We start from the raw sequence: 27,650 nt of genomic DNA, 5'->3' as shown, positions 1-27,650 counted from the left end.
ACTTTTCTTTACAGGCACTTCGCAGGCAGCTCATCCTCCTTTCAAAGACCTTTCTCGCCTCCCCACACGTATGGGTACATCTGTGGGCCACTGCCCTCTGACCTGGAAACAGATGCTGCAGACTATGATGACGAGGACGATGACCTGGACGTGGAGGTGGCCCGTGTGAACTCTCGCAGGTTCTTCCACAGACTGTGCCGCACTCCAACCTCGAGCATCAGCGAGTGCGAGAGCTCCCTCGCTGGATCATTGGCCAATGGCTGGGGCTCTGTCTCCGAGGACAATTTCACTAGTGCTCGCTGCAGCATGGTCAGCTCCTCCGATGGTTCCTTCCTCATGGATGCCAACTTCGCCCAGGCCCTTGCCGTGGCCGTTGACAGTTTTTGCTTTGGTCTGAAACAAACAGAGATGGCGACTCCTTACACAGGTAAGTTTCAACCTGCAACAGCACAGCAGAATGGAATAGAAGTTCCATTTTCATCTTACTGTCATGGCTCAGCTAGTAGTGATGCCTCATGGTCTGTGAACAAGCTGATAGTTATCAGCAATAGTGCTGTGCATAGTTGCTTCATCTCTTGCTAAGAAACGTTTGTGTTGATGTTCCATTCCAGAGTTTACCATAATTTAATGGGGAAAGGTAAGATTTAACACTCTGTACTGCTGCTGGCTGTTTACAGAGCTGAAATTCCCTACCCCTTCTCCATAACCATGAAAATTTACCCTTTTTGACAATAGAATACAAACAATTTCTTGGAAGCTACAATTGCATTTGCTTTCATCACCTTTATAGTCAGTGAATTCCAGATCAAACAACTCAATGTGTTTTAAAGTAAGAAGAAAATTATCATTTTTTCTCCAGCTCTTTTTGCAAATTATCTTCATTCTGTGCCCTCTTGTTGGTGATCCTCCTTTGAGCAGAATCTGTATTGATTGTGGAGTTGACACACAATCTCCCCCACTTGTAATTTTCATCAGCTTCCATGTTATGTCTTTAAATGGTACTCATTGTTTCCTGCTATTCAATCAGTTCTTTCATTAATTCCCGTGGTTTAATTTAATTTCAGGCCTGAAGCACTCCATGTTCAAATGCAACAAGGTCTGGACAATATGTCGCACAAGTGACCCGCAATAACCATCTCACTATAATTACTTCCCCTTGACATTCAACAGTGTTATATATCACAGAATCCCCCACCATCAACATCCTGGGGTTTACCGTTGATCAGAAACTCTAATGGAACTACTATGTAAATAAAGTACCTCAAGAGCAGGCCAAAGGCTATGAATACCACATTGACTAATTCACCTCCTGACTCCCTAAAGCCTGTTGACCATCTACAAGGCACAAGTAAGGACAGTGATGGAATATTTCTCACTTGTGTGGATGGGTTCAGCTCCAACAATACTCAAGAAGCTTCACACCATTCTGGACAAAGTAGCTCGCTTACAATCATAGAGGTTTACAGCATGGAAACCGGCCCTTCAGCCCAACTTACCCAGTTTTCATAATTAAACTAGTCCCATTTGTCTGCTTTTGGTCATATCTCCCCATACCTATCGCATCCATGTACCTGTCTAAACATTTCGTAATTGACTCGTCTCCACACACTATCTCTGGCAGCCCATTTCAGACAGGTCCTCGACTCTCCCACAAGGGGAAATAACCTCTCCACATCTACCCTAGCATGAGGTTTTGTCTATTCTGTGAAAGTCTCTACAGCAACTGCAATAGGCTGAATAGAAGAATTCACTGAGGCACCAGCATCTGTTTGCTGGAAGAAACGAGAATAGCATGCAGGACTGTGACAACCCAGATCAACCAGGATCTTAATGAATGGGGCAGCAGGCCTGAGAGGCCAAATAGCCGCCTTGTGCTACTGAGTCTAAAGTTTCTAATCTGGAACAGATAAGGGGTTAAAATAAAAGTTTCAAAAAGTCTAGAGCCCCAAAATGTAAATGAACGATTGTGATCATTCACAACCTTATCTAATGTTGAGATTGCCCAAAATGTCGGGAATAGAAATCAGTATTTAAAAACCGAAAAAAACTGCGCATGTTGTAAATCAGGAGCAAAGACAGAAGTTGCTGGAAAAGCTCAGCAGGTCTGGCAGCAGCTGCGAAGAAAAAAATCAGAGTTAACGTTTCAGGTCCAGTAACCCTTTCTCAGAACAGGAAGGGTCACCGGACCTGAAACGTTAACTCTGGTTTTTATTTTCACAGATGCTGCCAGACCTGCTGAGCTTCTCCAGCAACTTCTGTTTCTGATACAAATCAGTATTGTTTACTTTAATTGACATCACATCTGCAAGCATCCACTTCCTCCACCACCGACATTCAGTAACAGCAGGGTGTAGTCTCTACAAGATATAATGCAGAAATTCACCAAAGATCATTCCAAACCCATGACCACTTCATCTGTAAGGCCAAGGGCAGCAGATACATGGGAACACCACCATCTTCAAATTCCCCTCCAGGCCACTCATTATCCTTACTTGGAAATACATCACCGTTCCTTCAGTGTCACAGGGTCAGAATCCGGGTATTCCCTTCCTAAGGACATTGTTGTACAACCTAAAGCACACAGACTGCAGCAATTCAAGAAAGCCACTCAACATCATCTTCTTAAGGACATGTAGAGATGGGCAACAAATGTTGGACAGCCAGTGATGCCCATTCCCAAGAGAATTTTTAAAATGTGGAACTTCTGTGAAAGCCTTTTGGAAGTTGAACTGCACTGTGTCATGGAGTTTACAGTTCACTTGAGTTGATATTTTCTCAGAGAATAAGGATGGATAGGCAACATCACAGCAATGTCCTGATGCAGATTTTTAAAATGTGGCCAATCAGCCCAAGTGTTTGTCTATCCCATTCCCCTGTTTTATTTCTCCTTAAAAACACAAATATTTTTGTTTTCAAGGACCTAGTCAATTTACTTTTGAAAGGTAAACGTATATCAAGCACTGCAGCCTCACAGTGCCAAGGACCTGGATTTGATTCCAGCCTCTGGTGACTGTCTGTGTGGAGTTTGCACATTCTCCCCGTGTCTGCGTGGGTTTCCTCCAGGTGCTCCAGTTTCCTCCCACAGTCCAAAGATGTGCAGGCTTGGTGGATCGGCTATGCAAAATTGCCCGTAGTGTTCAGGGGTGTGTAGGTTATGGGGGATGGGTCTGGGTGGGATGCTCCAAGGGGCGGTGTGGACTTTTCGGGCTGAAGGGCCTACTTCCACACTGTAGGGAATCTAATCTAATACATATATGAAAGGTGAATGCAAATTACAAAGGAATTGTAGTTCCACTACACACCTCTAGGGGACAGCTCTAGATGCTTTCCTCCAGTTTGATAAACAGCCCCGGTTTGCTGCACTACCCATCCTTCCCAGCTACAAGTAGAGGTCTTCAGCTCTTAATTTGGCTAATGTTGGTGAAGCAGTCTTCAAACAAACAAACAGTGCACCTAACTGTTGGGGGGCTAGCATTGTAGGGTCTCCTTCATTGAGAGCTCTTTTGATAAGAAGCCTTTGGTGACTGTTCCAGTGTGTCTAGAGAATAGAACAAGACAGTACAGGAACTGGCTCTTTGGCCCACCATGTCTGTGCTATCCTAAACAAATCCCATCTGCCTGCACATGGTCTCTATTCCTGTATTCCCTACTTGTTCACATCTGTCTTAAGTGGCTGTTAAATGTTACCTTGAATCTCCATCTAGTTCCAGATGTCACTGAACAGCTGCCTCAATGACAGATGCATTCACACTTTGCCTGGTGTCTTGCAACCCAGCCATAATCCAGAACCCCTTTCCTCCTGCCCATAGTCCTCCATCTGTACAGTAATAGATACAGATGCCCTGTCCCAACACCTCAGATAGTAGTTAGTAATTGAGTAAAGGTCTTGCCACACTATGCTAATCAAATATTCCAATGGTGAGTGTGGGATAGGTTTGATAAAGAGTAAATTTGTCTCTTCTCCTTCTCAGCAAGTAAGTTCAGTAGGCACAAGAACAAGAGAAGCAGTGAGTGCATTTATTTTTTGTTTTGGTAAAAGGTGCAACGCAAGATTATTATAATAAAAGGAATGTTTTGCAAAATATTTTCTCTACAGACAGGTAATTGTACCAAACTGCAGTTATTCCTGGATGAAAAAGCACAAGGGAAAATAATTTAAAAATGTAAGCAGTGGGCGCTGTGTACAGAGTTAGCTTCTTCCGTGTTAACTACATTGTCTGATAGAAAGTGTATTCACAATCAAGTTGGAACTCATGTTGTGACAATCTGCTGATATTGCTGTTACTTCTTTCCACCAGTGTAACCTCCACCAACAATTGTTCTGAATAATATGAGCACTTTAGTTGCTAAAAATAGCCTCCGCAACATTCAAACCAGTACAAACAATTTGCTCTACTTTGTGGTAATTTAATAAACCAGTATCTGAGACCAGGCATTAAACATCAAATCTTTTAAATGAATTAGTGCCTGGGAAAAGAGACCAAGTCTGAATGGAACAGCCCATCATAAATCCTTATCTCTAACACAGCATTTTTTTTTAATTTACAAGCTGTGCCATAAAAAAAATATTTTGTGTAGGAGAAAATAAAATGATTTTGCATTTATATAGCATCTTCTACTATGAAGCAAAATGTTACAGAATGCCTTATAGCCAATGAAACACGCTTTGAAGTATAGTCATTCTTGCAGGAATTGTTGCAGCCAATTGATACACTGAAGGGTCCCACAAATGAGGTAAATGACCAAATAAAGTTGTTTTAATATTTGTCAACTGTGTTGGAAATATCGACCAGAGTGCTCAGAAAATTTCTCCTGTTTCTCATGGAGTTACATTAAGAGATGTTTTACATCTGCATGAAAGGGCCTGAATTTTAGTGTCTCACCTACTTCCAACTGTATAGCATTCCTTGCACTGATGTCATAGAATCATAGAGCTGTACAGCATGGAAAGAGACCCTTTCGTCCAACCCATCTACACTGACCAAATATCCTTAACTGATCTGGTCGCATTTGCCAGCATTTGCCCCATGTCCCTCTAAACCCTTCCTATTCATATACCCATCCATATGCTTTTAAATGTTATAATTGTACCAGCCTCCACCACTTCCCCTGGTAGCTCATTCCATACATGCACCACTTTCTGAAAAAGTTGTCCCTCAGATCCCTTTTAAATCTTTTCCTTCTCTCCTTAAACCTATGCCCCCTGGTTTTGGACTCTGCTATGCTGGGATAAAGACCGTAGCTGTTCACACTATCCAAGGTTACATACTTAAGACTCTGGGCTGACCCAGCAATGGAAGTGTAATCCCAAATGAGCCAAGACAGACAATATAAGCCAATCGTCTATAATCCTGGTAATCCTATTTCCTCAAGCTTCCAGAAGTAACAGTATAAAGTACGAAAGCCGAAATTGCTGGAAAAGCTCAGCAGCATAACGTGGCTATGTTGTCTAACTAACGTACAGGTTCTGTCTCTGGTTCTCCATTCCAACTAGCTCAGATAATTGCATTGAGTGTTTGTCAGTGTTAGAAATGCAGGTTCCGTAAAAGGTCAGTCACAATAGCTCCAGGGTTGATTGAGAACAATGATACTCATTGGACTTTGTATCCAAGAGCTGAGTTCTTCTCCGTTGATGAGGTGGACAGGGAAAGGCAGAAGATAGTGTTGTGTTAAAGGATAAGGTTTTTATTGTAAACCCGTAAATCTCTGAAAGTAGGTGAAGGGTCCAGCCCCACACTTTCCTGCTCCGAAGATGCTGCTTGGCCTGCTGTTTTCATCCAGCTCCACACCTAGTTATCTCGGATTCTCCAGCATCTGCAGTTCCTATGAGCTGTGAAAGTATTTTATTGTCAAATTCAACACGGGGATATCGATCTGAAATAAAGCCCTGCTGAAAAAAAACTGGGTCAGTTGCTGACTGCTCACCTCTCATTTAGACAACCATGTGATCAATACAATTGTGGTTTAAGCGAATAAACCTAGATGATGCTCCACCACTGTACAATTGCAGCTTTGGGAATTGAGGTAGCATACACCAGCCTAAAAAACCTGCTCTACCTGTTCAGTTGGATGTCTGGCAGTTAAAGGTTGGGAAAACTGAGATTCTCTGAATTAACTCCTGCTAAAACACAGCTCCTTCCTCCCAAATCCTGTTGGTATCAGGCTGCTCATTGGGTCAAAATCCTGGAATTCTGTTCTTGTCGTACTCTTACCTTAGAGTCCATATTTGTATGTTCATGTCCCACTCCAGAACTTAAGCACAACTCAGCTGACACTTCAGTGCATTGCTGAGGGCTTCTCCCCTGTTGGAGGTACTGTCTGTCAGTTAAAACCCTAAACTGAGATCTCTCAATAAAAAGAACCCATAGCAAAAGCAGCTGCGATATCTCTGGACTTATGACTACAATCTATCACTCAATCGAAACAGCAGGACAAATTATCCTGGGCTGTTATTGCATTGCTGTTTGTCAGAGCTGCTTGTGTACAAATTGGCTGCCACATTGCGTGTGGCACAAGAGTAACACTACTTCAAAAGTATTTACTGACTGCAAAGTGATCTGGAATGTCCAGTTGGCATGAAAAATTGTGATCAGAGATAATGGGAACTGCAGATGCTGGAGAATCCAAGATAACAAAGTGTGGGGCTGGATGAACACAGCAGGCCAAGCAGCATCTCAGGAGCACAAAAGCTGAATGAGGTTAGTAGGTAGGAAATGGAGGTGCGCCTTGAGGTGAGAGGAGGGGATAGGTGGGAGGAAGAACAGGTCAGGGAGGCGGGGACGAGATGGGCTGGTTTTGGGATGCATTGGGGAGAGGGGAGATCTTGAAGCTGGTGAAATCCACATCGGGCCATTGGGCTGCAGGGTTCCCAAGTGGAATATGAGTTGCTGTTTCTGCAACCTACGGGTGGCATCATTATGGCACTGCAGGAGGCCCAGGATGGACATGTCATCTAAGGAATGGGAGGAGGAGTTGAAATGGTTCGTGATTGGGAGGTGCAGTTGTTTACTGTGGACCGAGCATAGGTGTTCTGCAAAGCGGTCCCCAAGCCTCCGCTTGGTTTCCCCAATGTAGAGGAAGCCACACTGTGTTCAGCGGATGCAGTATACCACATTGGCAGATGTGCAGGTGAACATCTGCTTGATGTGGAAAGTCTTCTTGGGGCCTGGGATGGGGGTGAGGGAGGAGGTGTGGGGGCAGGTGTAGCACTTCCTGCAGTTGCAGGGGAAGGTGCTGGGTGTGCTGGGGTTAGAGGGGAGCCTGGAGCGGACAAGGGAGTCGCGAAGAGAGTGGTCTCTCCGGAAGGCAGACAAGAGTAGGGTTGGAAAAATGTCTTTGGTGGTGGGGTCGGGTTGTAGATGGCAGACATGTCGGAGGATGATGCGTTGTATCCGGAGGTTGGTGGGGTGGTGTGTGAGGACAAGGGGGATTGTCTTAGGGCGGTTATTGCGGGGGCAGGGTGTGAGGGACGTGTTGCAGGAAATGCGGGAGACATGGTTGTGGGCATTCTCGACCACTCCGGGGGGCACATTCCAGTCCTTGAAGAATGAGGACATCTGGGATGTGCGGGAGTGGAATGCCTCATCCTGGGAGCAAATGCGGCGGAGGCGAATAATTGGGAATAGGGGATGGAATTTTTGCAGGAAGGTGGATGGGAGGAGGTGTATTCCAGGTAGCTGTGGGAGTCAGTGGGCTTGAAATGGATATCGGTTTGTAGATGGTTGCCTGAGATGAAGACAGAAAGGTCCAGGAAGGTAAGGGATGTGTTGGAGATGGTCCAGGTGAACTTGAGGTTGGGGCGGAAGGTGTTGGTGAAGTGGATGAACTGTTCAAGCTCCTCTTGGGAGCATGAGGCGGCGCTGATACAATCATCAATGTAACGGAGGAAGAGGTGGGGCTTAGGGCCAGTGTAGGTGTGAAAGAGGGACTGTTCCACATAACCTACAAACAGGCAGGCATAGCTTGGGCCCATGTGGATACCTATGGCCACCCCCCCTTGTCGGAAGTGGGAGCACCTCCGACACTTGTGCCATCTGCAATCCGACCCCACCACCAAAGACATTTTTCCAACCCCACCCTTGTCTGCCTTCCGGTGAGACCACTCTCCCTTGTACTCTCCACGCTCCCCTCCAACCCCACCACACCTGGCACTTTCCCCTGCAACTCATATTCTGCTTGGGAACCCTGCGGCCTGATGGCATCAAAGTAGATTTCACCAGCTTCAAAATATCCCCTCCCCCACTGCATCCCAAAACCAGCCCAGCTTGTCCCCGCCTGCCTAACCTGTTCTTCCTCTCACCTATCCCCTCCTCCTACCTCCAGGCGCACCTCCATTTCCTACCTCCTAACTTCATCCAGCCCCCTTGACCTGTCCACCCTCCCCGGACTGACCTATTCCCTCCCTACCTCTCCACCTATACACTCCTCTCTGTCTATCTTCTCCTCTATCCATCTTCAGACTGCCTCCCCCTCCTTATTTATTTCAGAACCCTCTCCCCATCCCCCTTTTCTGATGAAGGGCCTTGGCCTGAAACATCAGCTTTTGTGCTCCTAAGATGCTGCTTGGCCTGCTGTGTTCATCCAGCTCCACACTTTGCTATCTTGGCATGAAAAATGTGGTGTTTTCCTAGATGACCTGCCCTGTTGCCTTACAGTACTTGACACCTCCACCAGTGTATGGTATTGGGCAAGGGTTTGTTCAGCGAAGATACTCGCACCAATCTTCCTTTGCATTGCTTGGCTTTGCTTTTTGTGAGCCTATGTAGTGATTAGAGGTAGAGAATACACGACTCTAGAGTAGCTACAGAAAAGGCACTGTTCACAGATTTTCGGGAGGTTTTCTGCATGGTAGCAATAAGTAAAGCTACAAATACAAAATCATAGAATCCCTACAGTGTGGGAGCAGGTCCTTTTGGCCCATCGAGTCCATACCAACTCTCTGAAGAGCATCCCACCCAGACCCACCTATCCTATCCCTGTAACCCTGCATTCCCCATGGCAAACCCACATCGCCTGCACATCCCTGGACACTATGGGGCAATTTAGCATGGCGACGCCACCCAAACTGCATACCTTTGGAGTCTGGGAGCACCTAAAGGAAACCCATGTGGACACTGGGAGAATGTGCAAACTCCACATGGACAGTCACCCGAGTGTGCAATCGAAGCAGAGTCCCTGGCACTGTGAGGCAGCAGTGCTAACCGCCAATCAGGTATAATTACTAGGATCTGCATGGGTCACATTCCCTGTGCTCTATGTGTGATGCTCCCTATTCAGCATGTTCCAAAAAGTGATGCTCCACATCCTTTAAGGGTACTCTCAGGTCGCACACAAATGGAGTGCCTGCATCTGCAGCACTGGTAGGATAGTTTGGGCTAGTCATCCACCTCAGCTGGGACTGGGGATTAGATGAACAAATTTCAGTGCAATTTGAAGCACTGATTATTGGTGGAGAGATTCCTTGCCTTATGCAAGTGTTATAATGTTTATTTCCTCAGAGTACATCTACTTTCTCCTCAAGTGTCTGGTTGAATACACATGAATAACTAACCATACAAATCTGCTGCGAAGATCGTTCTAAATGAATTGTAGGGTGTGCATGTCACAATGATAAACTCCTATCCTCCTGACCTTTTGCAGCAGGCCTGATTTCTGAGCCATGCAGTACACAGATTAAATGAAACGTAAAAGTTCTGTTTCATTGGAATTGCTTGTCTGCTCATTTATTGGGTAATTGTAAAATGCATTTAAATTGGAGCTGGTGTTTATTGTATTTCTTGTGTCTTCGAGGCTGTTATATTTATGGCTTGATCCAGAATCTAGGCCTATAGAAGTGCTGACTCGGCTGCAGACAGCACTTAAATTAATTAATCTTCGACTGTATCCTAAGTCCATCCCATCTCTTTCTTTAAGGTGAGTAAAGTGATGATACAATTCTCACAGAAGTCATATGTACTTTAAGCCATTCTGTCAACTTTGCAGAAATTGTTTTGCAGTTAAATTGGCATTTCATTAGGGAGGATTCCTCAGTTTCCCCAAAGGCCTGCTTGGGCTCTCCACAAACTATCTAGTACTAGGCCTTATATATTGCTACGTCTGAGATTTCCCAATTCCACTGCCAATGTGGGTAGCATTCTGGAAGCTAGAAGTGCACTTGATGGTGTTTGGTATGATTTCCTTTATTGATCAATGCATCAAGTGTAGGAGTTGGGAGGTCATGTTGAGTCTGTACAAGACATTGGTGAGGCCATTTTTGGAATACTGCATTCAGTTCCAGTCTCCTTGCCGTAGGAAGGATGTTGTGAAGCTTGAAAGGGTTCAGAAAAGATCTACAAGGATGTTACCAGAGTTGGACAGTTTGAGCTATATAGAAGCTGAATCGGCTGGTGCTATTTTCCCTGGACCATCGGAGGCTGAGGGGGGACCATATAGAAGTTTATAAAATCATGACAGGAATAGATAGTGTGAACAGCCAAGGTCTTTTCCCCAGGCTAACAGAGTTCAAAACTAGCGAGCATAGGTTTAAGTGAGAGGGGAAAGATTGGAAAGGGATCTAAAGGGAAACTTTTTCATGCAGAGGGTGGTGTGTGTATGGAATGAGCTGCCAGAGGAAGTGGTAGAGGCTGGTACAATTATAACATTTAGAAGACACCTGGATGAGTACATGAGTAGGAAGGGTTTAGAGGGATATGGGTCAAATGCTGGCAAATGGGATGAGATTAATTTATGATACCTGGCCTGCATGGATCAGTTGGACCAAAGGGTATATTTTTAAGGTGAGAGGAGAAAGATTTAGAAAAGATATGAGAGGCAATGTTTTTATAGAGGGTGGAATTGTGAAGTGATGAATGTGGCTACAGTTACCAAGTTTAAGAGACATTTAGATAAACACATGAATAAGAAATGTTTTGAAGGATATGGGCCAAGCTCAGGCAGGTGGGACTAGTTTGGATTGGGATTATGATCACCATATGGACTGATTGGACTGAAGGTTCTAGTTCCGTGTTGTATGACTCTGTGACAGGATAAGGCCAGAAGAGGAGATGATGATTGAAAAGTGGAAGAACAAATCAGTGCTGTGAAACACAGATAGATCTTTAACACTATGTTACTTGAAATTGGCCCTTGAGGATAGAACTGTAGTCCGAGTCGCGTGTGCTCTGGTAAACTATGAGAATCCCTGTGGAAAGAAGTTCACAAACTTGGATACTTCCTGTTTCTTTTCAGATCTTCCTGTCTTCATTCTCCTTCTGTGTCCCTGTCTGCCTCTCAGCATCACTGTTTGTGTCTTTCTCAACCTCTCTTTCTCAGCCCCTGCCAGCGTATTGAATTATTTAACTGTCTAGCTCTCTCCTTCCTGCTGCCCTGTATCCACACAATGCATTAAGAATGTCAGGAATAAAAGCAAGGTGCTACAGATGCTGGCATTCTGACATAATAATGGAAACCGCTGGACAAACTCGGCACGTCTGGTGGCATCTGGGGAAAGAGAAAAACACAACATACTTTTTGAGGTATGATTCTGGTCTGGAACATCCTGTTCTGAAAAAGTGTAATGCTGGACTCAAAGCATTAAGAATGGAAGTAATATTAAGAATAGAGCAATACCAAAAGGCATAACCAACATTCTGACGATGGACTAACTCTCAGCTATCCTGTTGTCTTCAGAAATGCATCTGTCACACTTCTACAATATACCTGCAGGAATCACTTTAACGTGTTCCTGGCTATTTGAATCCTTTGTTTTATCTTTTGGTGTTCAGTTTTATTGCATAATTTATTTTTATTACTTTAGTTTTCAAAAATCTCTTGAGTTGTACCATGATATAAAATGAATGGATTATAACTCATTGATTTCTCTAATCCCAGCTCTCCCTCCAACATCCTGTGTGCCCACTGCCTTACCTGATGCTGGGCTGTCATGCAATCGCTCCGAAGGATCAGAGGCCACAAGTGAATGCCCAGTATCTGAACCTGGTCACATTTGGGATTGGAATATGTCTTGGGCTGATGAGATAGAAGACACAATCTCCCAAAAGGAGGAAATGGCAGCCAGGAAGCAGAGTGCTACTGGGAAAGACCCCAATGGATTCTTCAGCAAGATCTCAGACCAACAGCAACTGGCCAAATACATCACTGGTACAACAGATTAATTAGCATTAAAACCCAGTTCATGAGTTCAATGCAACTTTTGATTAAGCTTGTTTGTTAACAGATCCTTGTACAGTTCAATTTCTTTAGCTAGTGAATCCTGACTTAGAAATTTAGGAACATGGGGAATTGTCTGTTCTGGCAATAAAGAAGCATATTATTTAAATAGAGAGGGGATATGGGTGTGCAAAGGTGAGTATGCAGGAAGGATAAGTAATTAGGAAAGCTCATAAAATGTAATTTATTGCAAGGGGGATTAAATACAAAAATAAGGAAATTCTACAGAGTACTGGTGAAACTGCATCTGGGTTATTATGCATGGGTTGGTGACCCTACTCAACGAAGGATGTAAATATGTTGGAGTTTGTTCAGAAAAGGTTTCCCAGACTATTATCTGGACTGAGGGGGTTGTCTTATGAGGAAACATTAAGCAAACTCTACTTGTACCTGCTTTTTTCTTTGTAATTCATTCATGGGATAAGGGCATTGTTAGCTAACGTTGCCTTCCCTAAAGGACATCAGTGCATCAGATGGGCTTTTTCCAACAATCAGCAATGGATTCATGGTTGCCATTAGACTCTTAATTCCAGATTTTTAAAAAAAATTGAAATTCTCCATCTGCTATATTGGGATTTGAACATGGCCTCAGAACATTCTCAGATTTCTGGTTAACAATCTGGCAATAATACCACTAGGCCACCACCTCCCTGTAAAATTTAGAAGAGGAAGAGATGACTTGACTGAAACATGTAAGATCCTCAAGGGTTCCTGACAGGGTAGACGTGAGAGAAGATTTCCTCCTAATGAAGAACCTAGAACTAGGGTTAACCATTTAAAACAAATGGGGTAATTTCTTTTTTCCTGAGTATCATGAGTCTCTGGAAGTCTCCTCCTGAAAGGGTAATGGAAGCAGAGTCCTTGCATATCTTTTAAGGCAAGAGTAAAGAGATTCTTGTTTGGAAGGGATGAAAGGTTATCAACGGTAGGTAGGAATGTGGATTTGAGGATGCACTCAGATAAGCCACAATTCATTGAATTGAGGAGCAGATTCAAATGGCTAAATGGGCTACTTCTGCTCCTAGCTTGTACGTTTATAATGAATGAAACATGCTGCTGTGAGCTGCATGTGTATGGAAGGTACTGTAATGTTCCAAGACATTTATCATAGAATCCCTACAGTGTGGAAGCAGGCCCTTCAGCCCAACAAGTTCACACTGACCCTATGACCATCCCCTTATAACCAACTTAAGCTACAAATCCCTGAACACTATGGGCAATTTAGCATGGCCAGTCCACCTACCCTGCACATCTTTGGACTGTGGGAGGAAACCAGAGCACCCGGAGGAAACCCATGCAGATACGGGGAGAATGTGCACTCTCCACACAGACAGTCGCCTGAGGATGGAATTGAACCTGGGTCCCCTTGTGTTGTGAGGCAGCACTGCTAACCACTGTGCCACTGTGCTGCCCCTGCTCGAGCACACTGTGGCACAAATGGGAGCGGTAAGATTCAAACCCACATCTCCACAGAGACTGGAGCCTTAATCCAGCACCTTAGACCGCTCAGCCATGCTATCCACTGTTAAATTACAAAAATAACTGCTTGACTCTGGAACCATCTCTGCATTATTCTCTGATAAAGTAGATATGCAACAACTCTATCCATTTGAAATTCTAGTTTGTGGTCAGAGAACAGAGACTTACGAACACTTACTCAGCGAGAAGGGTCAAAAGTTCAGATCAAATCTTTGCTCCACTTTGATCTTGCTGACCCTCATTTAGTGACTTTGACTGATGTCTGTAACTAGAAAGCTTGGTGACAATTCCACACTCGGGCGAATGTCAATGTAGAGTTTGCACATTGTCCCCGTGTCTGTGTGGGTCTCTCCCACATTCCAGAGATGTGCAGATTAGATGGATTGGCCATGTTAAATTGCCCATAGAGCCTGAGGATCTGCAGGCTACGTGGATTAGTGGGGGAAATGGCTCTTAGCATTGCTAAAGAGGTTTTGGGGGGTCAAAGATGCTTCCCAAATTTGCCAAGAAAGTTTAGAAAAACAGAAAAAAGTGAAACTTTTAGAATTAGTTGCAGGCTAAATTTGAGTTTAACTGGGTATAAGATGAAAGCTGAAATTGTAATGGAGTTAGCCAAGCTTTTAGGTATATCAGAGAAACAAATAGATGCAGTAGCATTAGAAAAAAATTAAATTGCGAATTAGATAATTGGAGTTGGAAGATAAAGAAGGAGAAAGAAGGTTCCTAGCTGAACAAAAGGTAAAAGAGAGTTTGAACTTTGAAAGTTGACAATTAGACAAGAAAGTCAATTTAAAAGGATGGCAATGCAGGTGGTAGATAGGCTTAGTGAGGAGGAGAGTGATGATGAGCAAACCCATCACAGCTAAAGGCCTGGTACAGATATGTGTATATATATGTCAAAACATCACCAGAATTCAATGAAGATGTAGAAGCCTTTTTTCATTTCCTCTGAGAAACTCGCTAACCAGATGAACTGCCTAGAGACTATGTGGGTAATGTTAATTCAGACCAAGTTGAATAAAAAGTAAAACAGGTTATTTTGAGTACGTACAAATCGGTAGCGGAAGCATATAGACAATGGTTCAGAAATATAAGGAAGAAAACAAGTCAGACTTATATCAAAATTGAAAGAATTAAACAGCAACTTCGATAGATGGATGAGGAAATAGCGGAGGCTTTGGTTGTGATCTTTCAAAAGTCACTGGAGTCAGGGAAAGTCCCAGATGATTGGAAAATTGCTGTTGTAACCCCCTTGTTTAAGAAAGGATCAAGGCAAAAGATGGAAAATTATAGGCCAATTAGCCTAACCTCGGTTGTTGGTATAATTCGAGAATCCATTGTTAAGAATGAGATTTCTAAATTCTTGGAAGTGCAGGGTCAGGTTAGAAGAAGTCAGCATGGATTTAGTAAGGGGAGGTCGTGCCTGACAAACCTGTTAGAATTCTTTGAAGCAGTAACAAGTAGGTTAGACCAGGGAAACCCAGTGGATGTTATCTATCTAGACTTCCAAAAGGCCTTTGATAAGGTGCCTCACGGGAGGCTGCTGAGCAAGGTGAGGGCCCATGGCATTCGAGGTGATCTACTGGCTTGGATTAGGGATTGGCTGTCTGACAGAAGGCAGAGAGTTGGGATAAAAGGCTCTTTTTCGGAATGGCAACCGATGACAAGCAGTGTCCCGCAGGGTTCAATGTTGGGGCCGCAGCTGCTCACTTTATATATTAATGATCTGGATGAGGGACTGGGGGCATTCTGGTGAAGTTTGCCGATGATACAAAGATAGGTGGACAGGCAGGTAGTACTGAGGAGGTGGGGAGGCTGCAAAAGATTTAGACAGTTCAGGAGAGTGGTCCAGGAAATGGCTGATGAAATCCAACGTGAGCAAATGCGAGGTTTTGCACTTTGGAAAAAAGAATACAGGTATGGTCTATTTTCTAAACAGTGAGAAAATTCATAAAGCAGAAGTACAAAGGGATCTGGGAGTGTTGATCCAGGATTCTCTGAAAGTTAATTTGCAGGGAGAGTCCGTGATGAAGAAAGCAAATGTAATGTTGTCGTTCATCTCAAGAGGGTTGGAATATAAATGCAGCGATGTGCTTCTGAGACTTTACAAAGCTCTAGTTAGGCCCCATTTAAAATACCGTGCCCCATTCTGCACCCTACACCTCAGGAAGGACATACTGGCGCTGGAGCGTGTCCAGCGGAAATTCACACCGATCATCCCTGGAGTGGTAGGTTTAACGTACGATGAACGGCTAAGGATCCTGGGATTGTATTCATTAGAGTTTAGAAGGTTGAGGGGAGATCTAATAGAAACTTACAAGATAATGTATGGCTTAGAAAGGGAGGACGCTGGGAAGTTGTTTCCGTTAGGCAGGAGATGAAGACCCGTGGGCACAGCCTTAGAATTAGAGGGGGTAAATTTAAAACGGAAATGTGGAGATATTTCTTCAGTCAGAGCATGGTGGGCCTGTGGAATTCATTGCCACGGAGCGCAGTGGAGGCCGGGACGTTAAACGTCTTCAAGGCAGAGATCGATAAATTCTCGATCTCACAAGGAATCAAGTGCTACGGGGAGAGTTCAGGGAAGTGGAGTTGAAATGCCCATCAGCCATGATTTAAATGGCAGAGTGGACTTGATGGGCCGAATGGCCTTACTTCCACTCCTATGTCTTATGACAGCTTTAAAGCCGGAAAAGTCATATGAGGACCTTAGAAAGATTATTCTGCTGGAGGAGTTTAAAAACTCACTTCCAGAAGTGATCAGAACTCGCACTGAGGAACAGTAGGTTAAAACAGGGAGAAGAGGTGCAGATGGAGGATGAATAAGCATGAGTGCATAAGTCGAAATCCAGCTCTGACAGCAATTTCATTCTGTGAAGGATAGAAATTGGGCAAAAGGATCACACTGGGAGCACTTTACCACATGTGAAAAAAGAAACCCAAGAAGGTGATAAAGAGGTGAAAGGCCTCACTGTAGTAGAGGGGGACACACAAAGCCACGATGCTGGTGGGTTAAGAGAGGTACTGGGAAAAAGAATCTGGTAAAAGGGGCTAACCCAGTGGGATTAGTTGAGGTAATGAACAACGTCCCAAGAGTTGCCAAGGAGCTGCAGGAGAGTGCAGGCTGGGTAGTGAGACAGTGCCTGATCTCTTCAAAGATGTCACCTCTATGAGCAAGCTTTACTCAGGTAGAACAGGGGGTGTAGGTAAGGAAGTTAAAATATTTAGAGAAATGGGAGCTAGTCCGTCTCTAGTAGTAAGAGATGAAAGAATTTGCACTCTTTCTAAAATGTTGCCCGAGTCAGTGATAATCTGCGCAATAAACGGAGAGAGATTTAGCATTCCCCTGTGTAAGATAAGGCAAGAAAGTCCAATCAGGATGGGGAAAGTGACAGTGGGAGTGATTGAAAGAATGTCTATTCCAGGAATAAAGTCTGTTCTTGGAAACGATGTAGCCAGATCAAAGGTGGGTGTGCATTGTGTTGGAGAAGCAGAAAGAAAACCAGGGAACTGAAGAACTAAAAGAAACATACCCTGGAATTTTTCCAGACTGTGTGGTGACAAGATCTCAGTCATAAGTTAAAGCAAGAGGGGAAAACAAAAGAGAAAGATAAAGGAGTGAGGTCCAGTTAGACGACACCCAGTTTGATTAAATTTAAAAGGAAAACCCAAGCAGGTAAGGGATCAGGCATAAGTGTTTAGTTCTGCAAGACTAATGGGGTTATGACAAAATTATGAGATAACAAAAGATTTGTTTCATAAAGCCTACTGGGAGAAGGAATCAGATTGTGTTCCAGAATGTTATTACCTTAATGATGAAATCTTAAGGCAGAAATGGAGACCTTGGCAGGTTAGTGCAGAGGAGAAATGGATGGAAGTTTACCATATTGTGTTGCTGGGAGCATTCAGACAGAAAGTATTTCACATAGCACCTCAATTACCTGTAGGATGTCACCTAGGAATGAGGAACCCTCAGGCTAAGGTACAGAAGCATTTCTTTTGGCCTGGATCACAAGATATGTTTTAGTTTTGCTGTACCTGTCGTACGTGTCAAATGGTAGTAAAGCCACTGGCAGAAGTAAAACCAGTGCCTTTGATGCACACTCCCACCTTTCATGTGGGATATGATTGATTCTGTAGGTCCCCTCCCTAAAACCAAAAGTGGGAACCAGTATTTGCTAACCATTAATGGATGTGTCTACCAGATTTACAGACACCATTCCATTACGGAATGTCAAGGCAGAATTGGTCATGGAGGAGTTGCTTGCTTTCTGTACCTGTAATGGACTACCCAGGGAGATTCAATCAGACCAAGGGTCCAATTTTACTGCCAAGTTATTTAAGGATGTCATGGATAGTTTAGGCATTCAATACTTTAAATCAAGTGCATACCATCCCAAATCCCAGGGATCATTGGAAAGGTGGCATTAGACCCTAAAGACCATGCTGAGGACTTATTGGCAGGATTACCCAAATGATTAGGATAAAGGTATCTGATCTATATTCATTTTTATTAAGGGTGCTCCAAATGAATCAAGTCAGTTTACTCCATTCGAATTGATATTCAGACATGAATTAAGAGGGACTTTAAAACTAATTATGGAAATGTTGATAGGTCCGAAGTCAGAGATCTCACTGTTGGATTATATATCTGAAGAGAGACAGAGATTAAACACTGTAGGTGAATTAGCTAGACAACATTTCAAGGTGGCACGGCATCTAATGAAGCAAGAAGCATGTAAGGAATCTAAAATGTGTGTTTGCTGTTGGGTGTAAAGTATTGGTGCTGTTACCGGTGGTAGAAAATCCCTTCAAAGGAAGGTTTAGTGGTCCCTTTCAGATTGGGAAGAAGTTAAGTCAGATGAATTATCTGGTAAAGATGCCAGATGGTAGAAAAAATTATCAGGTATGTCAGGTGAACATGCTGAAACCTTACAATGACAGGTAATGGGAACCGGAGAAACAGGTATTAGTTATTACCACTCAGAGTGAGGAATCAAAACCTGGTGATTTGGACTTTGATGTGCCTCAGAATAAAGTGAATAATGAGGATGTCCTTAAAGAATGGGATATAGTGTAAGCTGTGTTTCAGAGGAACAGAGAACTGAATTGAAAGGCTTGTTGCAGCACCATGAGGACAGATGTAGATATAGAATGGTGAGGACTAATACTGTGGAGCATGAGGAGGACATAGAGAATTCCGATTAAACAACACTTCTACAGGCTTAATCCTCTCAAAGCAGTATAGGTGCAGAATTCTATTGGTATCTGTTGGAAGCGATATTCCAAGAAGACATCATCAAGCCGAGTCAAAGCAAGTGGAGTTCACTGATTGTGTTTTTTCCCAAACCTGACGGTACTCAATGATTCTGTGTAGATTATCAGAAGGTCACCGTGACTAAATCAGACTCACATCCAATTCCAAGACTGGAGGACTGTATGGACAAAGTAGGATACGCCACTTACATCACAAAGTTGGATTTAATTTGCGGTTACTGACAAGTACCTTTGTCAGAGAAAGCAAAAGAAGTTTCTGTCTTGTACCTCGAAAAGGACTGTATCAATTTAAAGTAATACCCTTTGGAATGAAAAATGCACCAGCTGCTTTTCAAAGACTTATGAATAGAGTTGTGGCAGGGCTGTCTAATGGTTTAAAGTTTTCAAGAAGATTTATAGCTTGGGTTGTGGATGTGGTTGTAGAATTGCTCGCTGAGCCAGTGGGTTTGGTTGCAAATGTTTCATCACCCTGCTAGGTAACACCGTCAGTGCGCCTCTGTTAAAGCGATGGTGTTCTGTCTCACTTGTTATTTATATGCCTGAGTTTGTTGAGATGTTTGGCACCACTTTTGCTTCCGTTTCTCCGTGGTTTGTACACAGGGCCTAATTCAATGCGCTTGTTGATGGAGTTCCAGTTAGGATGCCAAGCCTCCAGAAATTCCCTGGCATGTCTCTGGTTTGTGTGATTATGGATGTGTTGTCTCCGTTGAATTTGTGTCCCTCGTTGTCCGTGTGTACTGAGACAAGTGAGAACTGGTCGTGTCTCTTGGTGGCCAGTTGATGTTTGTGTATCCGTATTGTCAGTTTTCTTCTGGTTTGGCTTATGCAGTGTTTCTCACAGTCCTTGCATGGTATTTTGTATATTACCCCTGGTTTTGCTGGTTTGGAGTATGGGATCCTTTACATTCATCACTAGCTGTCATTGGATGGTTGTTGGTTTGTGGGCTACTCTGATACCCAGGGGTCTGAGTGGCCTTGTGGTCATCTCTGAAATGCCCTTGGTATAGGGTAGGATAATTAGTGAGTCTGGTTGTGTTGTGTCTTCCTGTTGTGGTCTGTCTTGGAGGTAACAGTGGATTGTGCTTTTTGGGTATCCATTCCTTTCAAAGAATCGATCTAGGTGCTACTGTTCTGCTATGCATAGTTCTGGGTTGCTGAGATGTGTTACGGCTCATTTAAATAGTGTCCTGATGCAGCTCCGTTTGTGGGTGTTGGGTTGGTTACTGGTGTAATTGTGTATCTAGTCCATATGTACGGTCTTTCTATATGGCCCGACTACCCTTCCTGGACATAATGGTAGAATACAAAAACAATGGGGAGCTCCAGACGAGCGTATATCAAAAAACCACACAAATGGACCATTACATGGGTCTTAGACAAGTCACTCTTTCACTTAAAAATGTTTTTTGCTAATCAGTGAGGAGGACAAGAGATTCGATTAAAGATATTTCCATCTGTAATTCTCTTAACAGCAAGCATCCTGAGGCAAGAGGTATGGTTTTAAGATGTGATATAATGGTAACTTTCCACTTCTGACCTTCTAATTTCCTTCATCCTTTCATTCTCCACCCTGTCAATGTAAAGATTCAGCATTTGTAAGTGTGCCACTTCTTGGAAAGGAACAAAGAACTTAGCAATATGAATAGGCTCTTTGGCCCATCAAACCTGGTCTGTCATTCACTAAGATTGTGATTCATCAGGCTGTGGCCTCAAATCCTCTTCTTGCCTGGCTCACCTCAACCCTTCTATCAAAAGTCAATCTAACTATGCTTTCAAAGTGTTAGATATAAATGGTTAGACGGAACAAAACAGTATATTTGAGCTAGCCATGCTGGCTGTTTCAGCCACTCTGTCTGTATTAAATTCTTTGCAATGGAAGTTTAAGTGGATGAATTAATTTTCTTCTGTGTTAGAGGGAGCCACAAGTATGATTTTATGTGAGCATAATACAATGTAGACTGGCTTCTATTAAAGGAACTTCATTTAACCTAGTTACATTGGCTGTATTACCCAGTGCAGGCTTTGCACTAAAGCTTTAGTTCAGATAACTCAACTGAGATAATATTTATTGATTTCTGCTGCTGTTGGAGAAAACACTTCACTAACATTAAAAGGGCTATGAGTAGGGTAAAGGATTATAGCAAATACAATATTGATTTTTGTTTCAGAAATACTAATGATGCAGCCACAGTGAGTTATGTCAACCCTTGACAAGAGTGCAATAATAACAAAAAAAGACATAAATTGCATTTATATAGCATCTTTCATGACCGCAGCCTGTCCTAAAATGCATCATGATCAATTTAATACACTTTGATGCAATGAATTTGAAGAGTTGTAAGTATGGTTTAGCGGTTCGTCCACAAATTGGTACAGCAGCCCTTTAGAATTAATTGAACTGCCAGTCCACCTGCAGTCACAAACTGGGGTAGCCCAGAAATAAGGTAGTGAGAGATTGTGGCCAGTTATGGAAACACAATCCTACAAAAATTGGGGGATTGGGTGGGGAAGAAGAAAAGAAAATATGAGGCTAAATAAAGGGCTGCTCCTGTTGCAGTGTCCTGTAGGTGGGTGCAAATTCATTGGGTTTGCTGGCGTTTTACATCTGCGATGTTAAATCAGAATTAACTCCTGTTTTGCAGATGGGCACAACTCCAAACTGGACACCCAGGCGAACGCTGCCCTCAATGCAGTACATGTATCATTCGCAACAGTTGGAGCCCCAGTACAGAAGAGTTTTGCTGTTCGGAGGAAAGTGGAGAAAGTTGGAATGATGAATTTTCCAACAGACACCAATGGTCTCACCATGGTTAAGGTCTAAGAACATGAATGGATTGGAACTCCTGACCCATCACTGTACATACAGAAACCTACGGACATCAGGATCAAGATCCAGAAGGAAAGGAGAGATGGATGTTTATAGGATGGAGACATTCCAGTGCTTATTGATGGGCAGCTAGGGCACTTAGTCATTTTCAGTTCTACTTGACAAGGCTGCGCTTATCAAAATGGAGGATGTTTCGGTGTGTAGCCTGTGTAACATTTATAGAAAACTTGGTAGCTTTGAACCACAGATGGCCAGACAGCTAAACTTACAATCTATTCAAAATCCAGGGTCACAAACAAAACAGCCAACGTGTACAGCTAGATGTTAGAAAACAGTGATATGAAGAGTGACTGACTGGATCTAGACATTGGTTTGTAGATTGTATAGATAGACCTATGAAGCCTGAGTGGGGGAGATGATTAAATTCAAAAGCAAGGCTGTTGTTTTTGGAGTTTCTGAGTACGTGTACACAGACACCCTGCCAACATACGTCAGCTTTTAACTTATCTCATTACTAATTATTCTAACAGATGTATTTAAATAAAACTGACCTTGAAAGCCAGTCTGGAGTGACATTAAAAATTCAATAATATACATCAAAGAAGTCTAAAGTCTCAATGATATAAGGTCAGTTCAGACGATGGTGTTGGATGACAGCTCACCAATATCCATCGCCTATTATTAGTCAACAATGAAAACAGATCAAAGCCAGTGGTTGGAAAAAATCATCACTTAACATACTTGCAAGGCCCCTTTCTCTGAAGATTAGTATTTGGCAGTAAGTTGCTTCATTCCTGAGTGCAAATCTAACGGTACTTATTATTTTCCTGATTAAAAAAAACATTTAAAAATAAAGAAAAAGTGTGTAGATCATTTTGCAGTGAAAGGATATTTCCTGAGAGTTGTGGGTCACATAAAGAGTTCATTTCAATTTCAAGTCTTAGGGCGGCAACATTTACACAAAGTTAAGGATTGATTCCAGTAGAGAATAACTGAACACAGCAGTTATATTGTTCACTTTTTTCAAATAATTGTTCTGAATTTCTTGCCGATGCAGTCTCCATTGTATATGTTGGTGCTGGCCCAATTTACCCAATCTCCCTGTTGGATGAAGTGGCATAAAGTCAGATAAAAGCATTGGCCCGAAAATTTACAGAGAGGCAGTGGTGACAGGGACAAAAACAGAAGTTGCTGCAAAAGCTCAGCGGGTCCAACAGCATCTGTGAAGGAGAAAACAGAGTTAATGTTTTGTGTCCGGTGACCCTTCCTCTGAGTTTTTATTTAGTGGTGGCAGGGAATCCTGTTTTGTGGAGAAAGGAGAGGCGTGAGAGACTTGGAGATTCCTGGGATGAGGTCTTGTGTCAAATTCAATAGACGACAACCACGATCATCGTTGATCTCCTGTTTCTGCCTGATTTTTCATGGGCTGCTGATTGGAGAGGGATGGTTGGAAGGAGATAGAAGGCTACATGCCGGAATGTAAGGGAGTAATCAGGAAACACCAGGGATAGATTATTGAGTTGTCTGTATCAATGCCCACTTATCGTGGAGGACAGAGGTGAAGGATGATGTTGGGGAAGGGGGTTTAAGGACAATCCGCAATGTACATTGATTTGTTTGGAGGGAAACCAAACTTGTGAGCCTGGGTGGGAATGGACTGTGGCTTTCTGGACCATTACATATGCTTCTTAAAAAAAGCTTTAATTTTTACTGCCAGGTCCGAAGGAGTCCTTCACTACATTTTCCCTTAGATGACCTGGCCGATTAGAAGAAGTAATTTTGTCACTTGTTTCAGTGGGAATAGCAAATGGTTTACTGTCATTTGCCCTGTGTAGTGGCTTTCTGGACCATTACATATGCTTCTTAAAAAAAGCTTTAATTTTTACTGCCAGGTCCGAAGGAGTCCTTCACTACATTTTCCCTTAGATGACCTGGCCGATTAGAAGAAGTAATTTTGTCACTTGTTTCAGTGGGAATAGCAAATGGTTTACTGTCATTTGCCCTGTGTAGTTGGTTGCCCATGATAAGTTTTTTTTTATGTGACTATAAATTAACTGAAGCAATCTCAACGCTTGTGGGGAGAAAGCAGAAATCACATGTTTCCAATCTGTAGTTATGTTTTCAATTTCCTTTAGCGAAGCCTCATCTCACATTCAGGGTTTGAAAAAAGTTGAACAAAAGGAACTTCCAGTTTGCTAATTAGCATGAGACCTGGAAAAGCACAGAAATGGTACCTGACTGCATTAAAAAAAGTAATGACATTTATAGTACACCCTCGTCATGTTCTTAGGATGTGCCACACATAGTTTTGGTCTTTGTTGCTAATATGGCAGAATATGATCATGTACGCAAGATTAGGCAGGTCTGCAACTGAGATGAGCACTCATTTTGCCTGTTCTTGGTGGGCTTGTACTGTTTGAGAGAGGAATGTAGACCTTAAGTCCAGGGGAATGTCCAGCTCTTCTCCAGAAATTGACTGTTTTAGGTCCACCTAAACACATCGACAGAGCCTGGGTGTAACTTCTTAACAGAGAATTCAGTTCCAACAATATAACACTCTCTGCCATTTGATTCAGAATAACATGATCAAGTCCTTAAGGGTGCTGGAAACCACACATTCTCAACTGAAGTGTGCCAGAGCTAATAACTGAGGCAGTGAAGAGATGAGCTGGGTTGTATTCAGCTGAAGTTAAGCAGGAAAGGTGTTATTTTCCACGTCGTGCTGAGGGGGTAATTTCAGAAGCAGGGATCAGAGGTTGTGTGTGCAATGAGGGCAATACTAAAGGAGTGCTGCATAGTCAAATGTTCTGCCTTTCAAAAGCAATGTCTGACCAAATCTTCCCTCTGACTTGCATGTAAAAACCCCCTCGCACTATATGAGGAAAAGTTACTGGAGTTTTCCCAATGTGCTGGCCAATATATATCCCCCAACAAACATCACAACAAAGTCCCCCAGATTATCTTTACTTTTTGCCGTACACAAGTTCACACAACATTTCAGAAATGTTTCACTGGCTTCAGGGTACCTTGCACTGGTGAAATGTATCATTTTCTATATTCTAATAGCTCCATCTGCTATTTCCATAACATTGATCCTTAGACAACACATTGAGCATAAGCAGCACCACAGAAGTTCCAATAATATCTGTCATGAAACCTTTGAAGCTACAGCATATTAATCACATATTGATGTAGGTGCTAAAGATACTTTGAAAAAAAAATCAGTAACAATCTCCAGCTCAGTGGTTTCCATTATTTGACTGACAAAGACCAATACGGATTTATAACCATGCTTTGTGAGTAAAAAAGGACCAATAAAATTGTTATTGTCTGTCAAAAGCATTAGCCTCAATGCCCCTTTCTGTACAAATAAGGCCGACCTGAGTGGAAGTGACAACCCTAAGAGTGAATTGTACTTGTGATTGTACGTCATATTGGAAATTCAGAATAAGTAATAATGAATTTGTTTGGTCAACAGTCACAATGGGAGCAGGAAGTAGAGACCTTCCTGACAGGAAGCACTAATTAGTTCATGGTATTTGTTAGTTTTCAGTTCGGTATCGATTGGGCTGTACGACAGAGACATAAAAGAAAACGATTTTCATCATTTTGTGTTATTAGAGATTAGCGGAGGTTTTTTTGTCACAAATCCACCCCGCGACATCAAAACAAGCGCAAGAAAGCTTCCTGTTCTAATCAGAAAGGAACAACAAACAACGGTGTTGATGCATCATATATAAAGACCACCTCAGACAGCTCTTATTTGCTTGGCTGAACCTATTCTCACCTTTCAGCATCACACTCTGTCTCAAAAAACAGATGCTAATATACGAACATGCATGCTTAGTGAAGCACTTCTTGTTACACTGACCTTCATTATTTCTCATCATCTCAACAGTTTTGTTGCTGTTGCTCCAAACTGAAGCACTTTTCTTTCCTTACCATTGAACCTGCGCCTTAACACGGTTCACTTCCATGTTTTTTGCTTTCCTTCCCTTCATTACTGACTTGGCACAGCTGTTACAAATTGACTGATTCTAATCTACGTTAATTTGATTGTGTTTTCTCCCATCCCATTTCGACATAAAGTGTTCTCTAACACTAGTTTTTGGTCATCACCCTAAATGTCTGGCCCTGTCACAGAATGCCTGAAACATGCAAAGGGAAATTATGGCGAATGTTGGGATTCTGAAAAATTTTTTAAAATGCTGCAGTTTCTGTGCAGATCACACAGAAACTATAGAGGGAATTAATGTTTCAGGTCAATATCTGAAATGTTTATTTTCCTTAGCTGACCGATCTTTGAGCGGCAGAGTCATTCACAATATCCACCCCATTTTATTCACAACCTTTTTTATCTTCCAATAGAATAAAGATTCTGTTTATTCTTGGCTTTCATGTCACTAATTTCTACATTTGGGAAAGGATGTTTCACATTTTTCACCACTGATAGAGATCCCATTCCTCCCTCTCCTTTGTATCACCAACTGTCCATTTGCCTTTTAGCATGCCTTTGTCTATACTTTGCCGTTTGCATTGGGGCATTAATTTCAATGTACCAATGCCATTCCCTATTCCCAATTTCTTCACCTCCGCCGCATCTGGTCCCAGGATGAGGCATTCCACTCCTGTATATCTGAGATGTCCTCGTTTTTCAAGGACTGCAACTCCCGCACCCCACCCGCAGTGGTCGAGAACACCCTGACCGTGTCTCCTGCATTTCCCGCAACTCATCCCTCACACCCCATCCCCGCAATAACAACGTAAAGAGAATCCCCCTCATCCTCATGTACCACTCCGCCAGCGCATCATCCTCCGACACTTCCACCATCTACAATCTGACCCCACCACCAAAGACATTTTTCCCTCCCCACCTTGTCTGCTTTCCGGAGGGACCACTCTCTCCGTGATTCCCTTGTCCTCTCCACACTCCCCTCTAACCCCACCACACGCAACACTTACCCCTGCAAACACAGGAAGTGCTACACTTGCTCCCACACCTCCTCCCTCACCCCCATCCCAGGCCCCAAGAAGACTTTTCACATCAAGCAGATGTTCACCTGCACATCTGCCAATGTGGTGTACTGTATCCGCTGTTCCCGTTGTGGACTCCTCTACATTGGGGAAACCAAGCAGAGGCTTGGGGGCTGCTTTGTAGAACACCTACGCTTGGTTTACAATAAACAACTGCACCTCCCAGTCGTGAACCTTTTCAACGCCCCCTCCCATTCCTCAGATGACATGTCCATCCTAGGCCTCCTGCAGTGCTACAATGATGCTACCCGAAAGTTGCAGGAACAGCAGCTCATATTCCACTTGGGAACCCTGCAGCCCAATGGTATCAATGTGGATTTCACAAGCTTCAAAGTGTCCGCTCCCCCCCCACTGCATCCCAAAACCAGCCCAGCTCATCCCCACCTCCCTAACCTGTTCTTCCTCTCAACTATCCCCTCCTCCCACCTCAAGCCACACCCCCATTTCCTACCTCCTAACCTCATCCCGCCCCCTTGACCTGGCCGTCCTCCCCGGAGTGACCTATCTCCTCCCTACCTCCCCACCTACACTCACCTCTACTGGCTCCATCTTTGCCCCTTTAACTTGTCTGTCTCCTCTCCATCTTTCTTCTCTTCTACCCATCTTCAATCCACCTCCCCCTCTCTCCCTATTTATTTCAGTTTGTTCCAATATGCTGAACTCCTCCTGTAATGGGAAGGCCAATAAGAGACTGCTTTACTAAACGTTTCCATTCCGCCCATGTTCCATCATAACAGCTTCACATTATATCATTTCAACTAGTCCCCATTCAAATCTGACTTGGACCTTTCTGCCTTTTGTTGCTTCTATTGTTCTAACAAAGGAC

The 27,650-nt window shown here is 43.2% G+C and overlaps 1 protein-coding gene across 2 annotated transcripts in view; it reads left to right on the top strand.

Moving 5' to 3' along the window:
• robo4 (roundabout, axon guidance receptor, homolog 4 (Drosophila)) overlaps nucleotides 1–25,108 on the top strand; it is a 157,701-nt gene extending 132,593 nt beyond the window's left edge. For both annotated transcript variants that reach the window (XM_048562405.2, XM_048562406.2), the window contains exons 18-20: nucleotides 15–427; nucleotides 11,869–12,138; nucleotides 21,606–25,108. In XM_048562405.2, coding sequence (XP_048418362.2) covers nucleotides 15–427; nucleotides 11,869–12,138; nucleotides 21,606–21,784 — 862 coding nt within the window. In that variant the 3' untranslated portion in view covers nucleotides 21,785–25,108. The remainder of the gene's footprint in view (nucleotides 1–14; nucleotides 428–11,868; nucleotides 12,139–21,605) is intronic.
• The last annotated feature ends 2,542 nt before the right edge of the window (nucleotides 25,109–27,650 follow it).

The sequence above is a fragment of the Stegostoma tigrinum genome, chromosome 32, assembly GCF_030684315.1.
Source record: "Stegostoma tigrinum isolate sSteTig4 chromosome 32, sSteTig4.hap1, whole genome shotgun sequence".
In the NCBI taxonomy this organism is placed as follows: domain Eukaryota; kingdom Metazoa; phylum Chordata; class Chondrichthyes; order Orectolobiformes; family Stegostomatidae; genus Stegostoma; species Stegostoma tigrinum.
The sequence above is the reverse complement of the archived record's forward strand: the minus strand, read 5'-3'. Positions and strand labels throughout refer to the sequence as shown.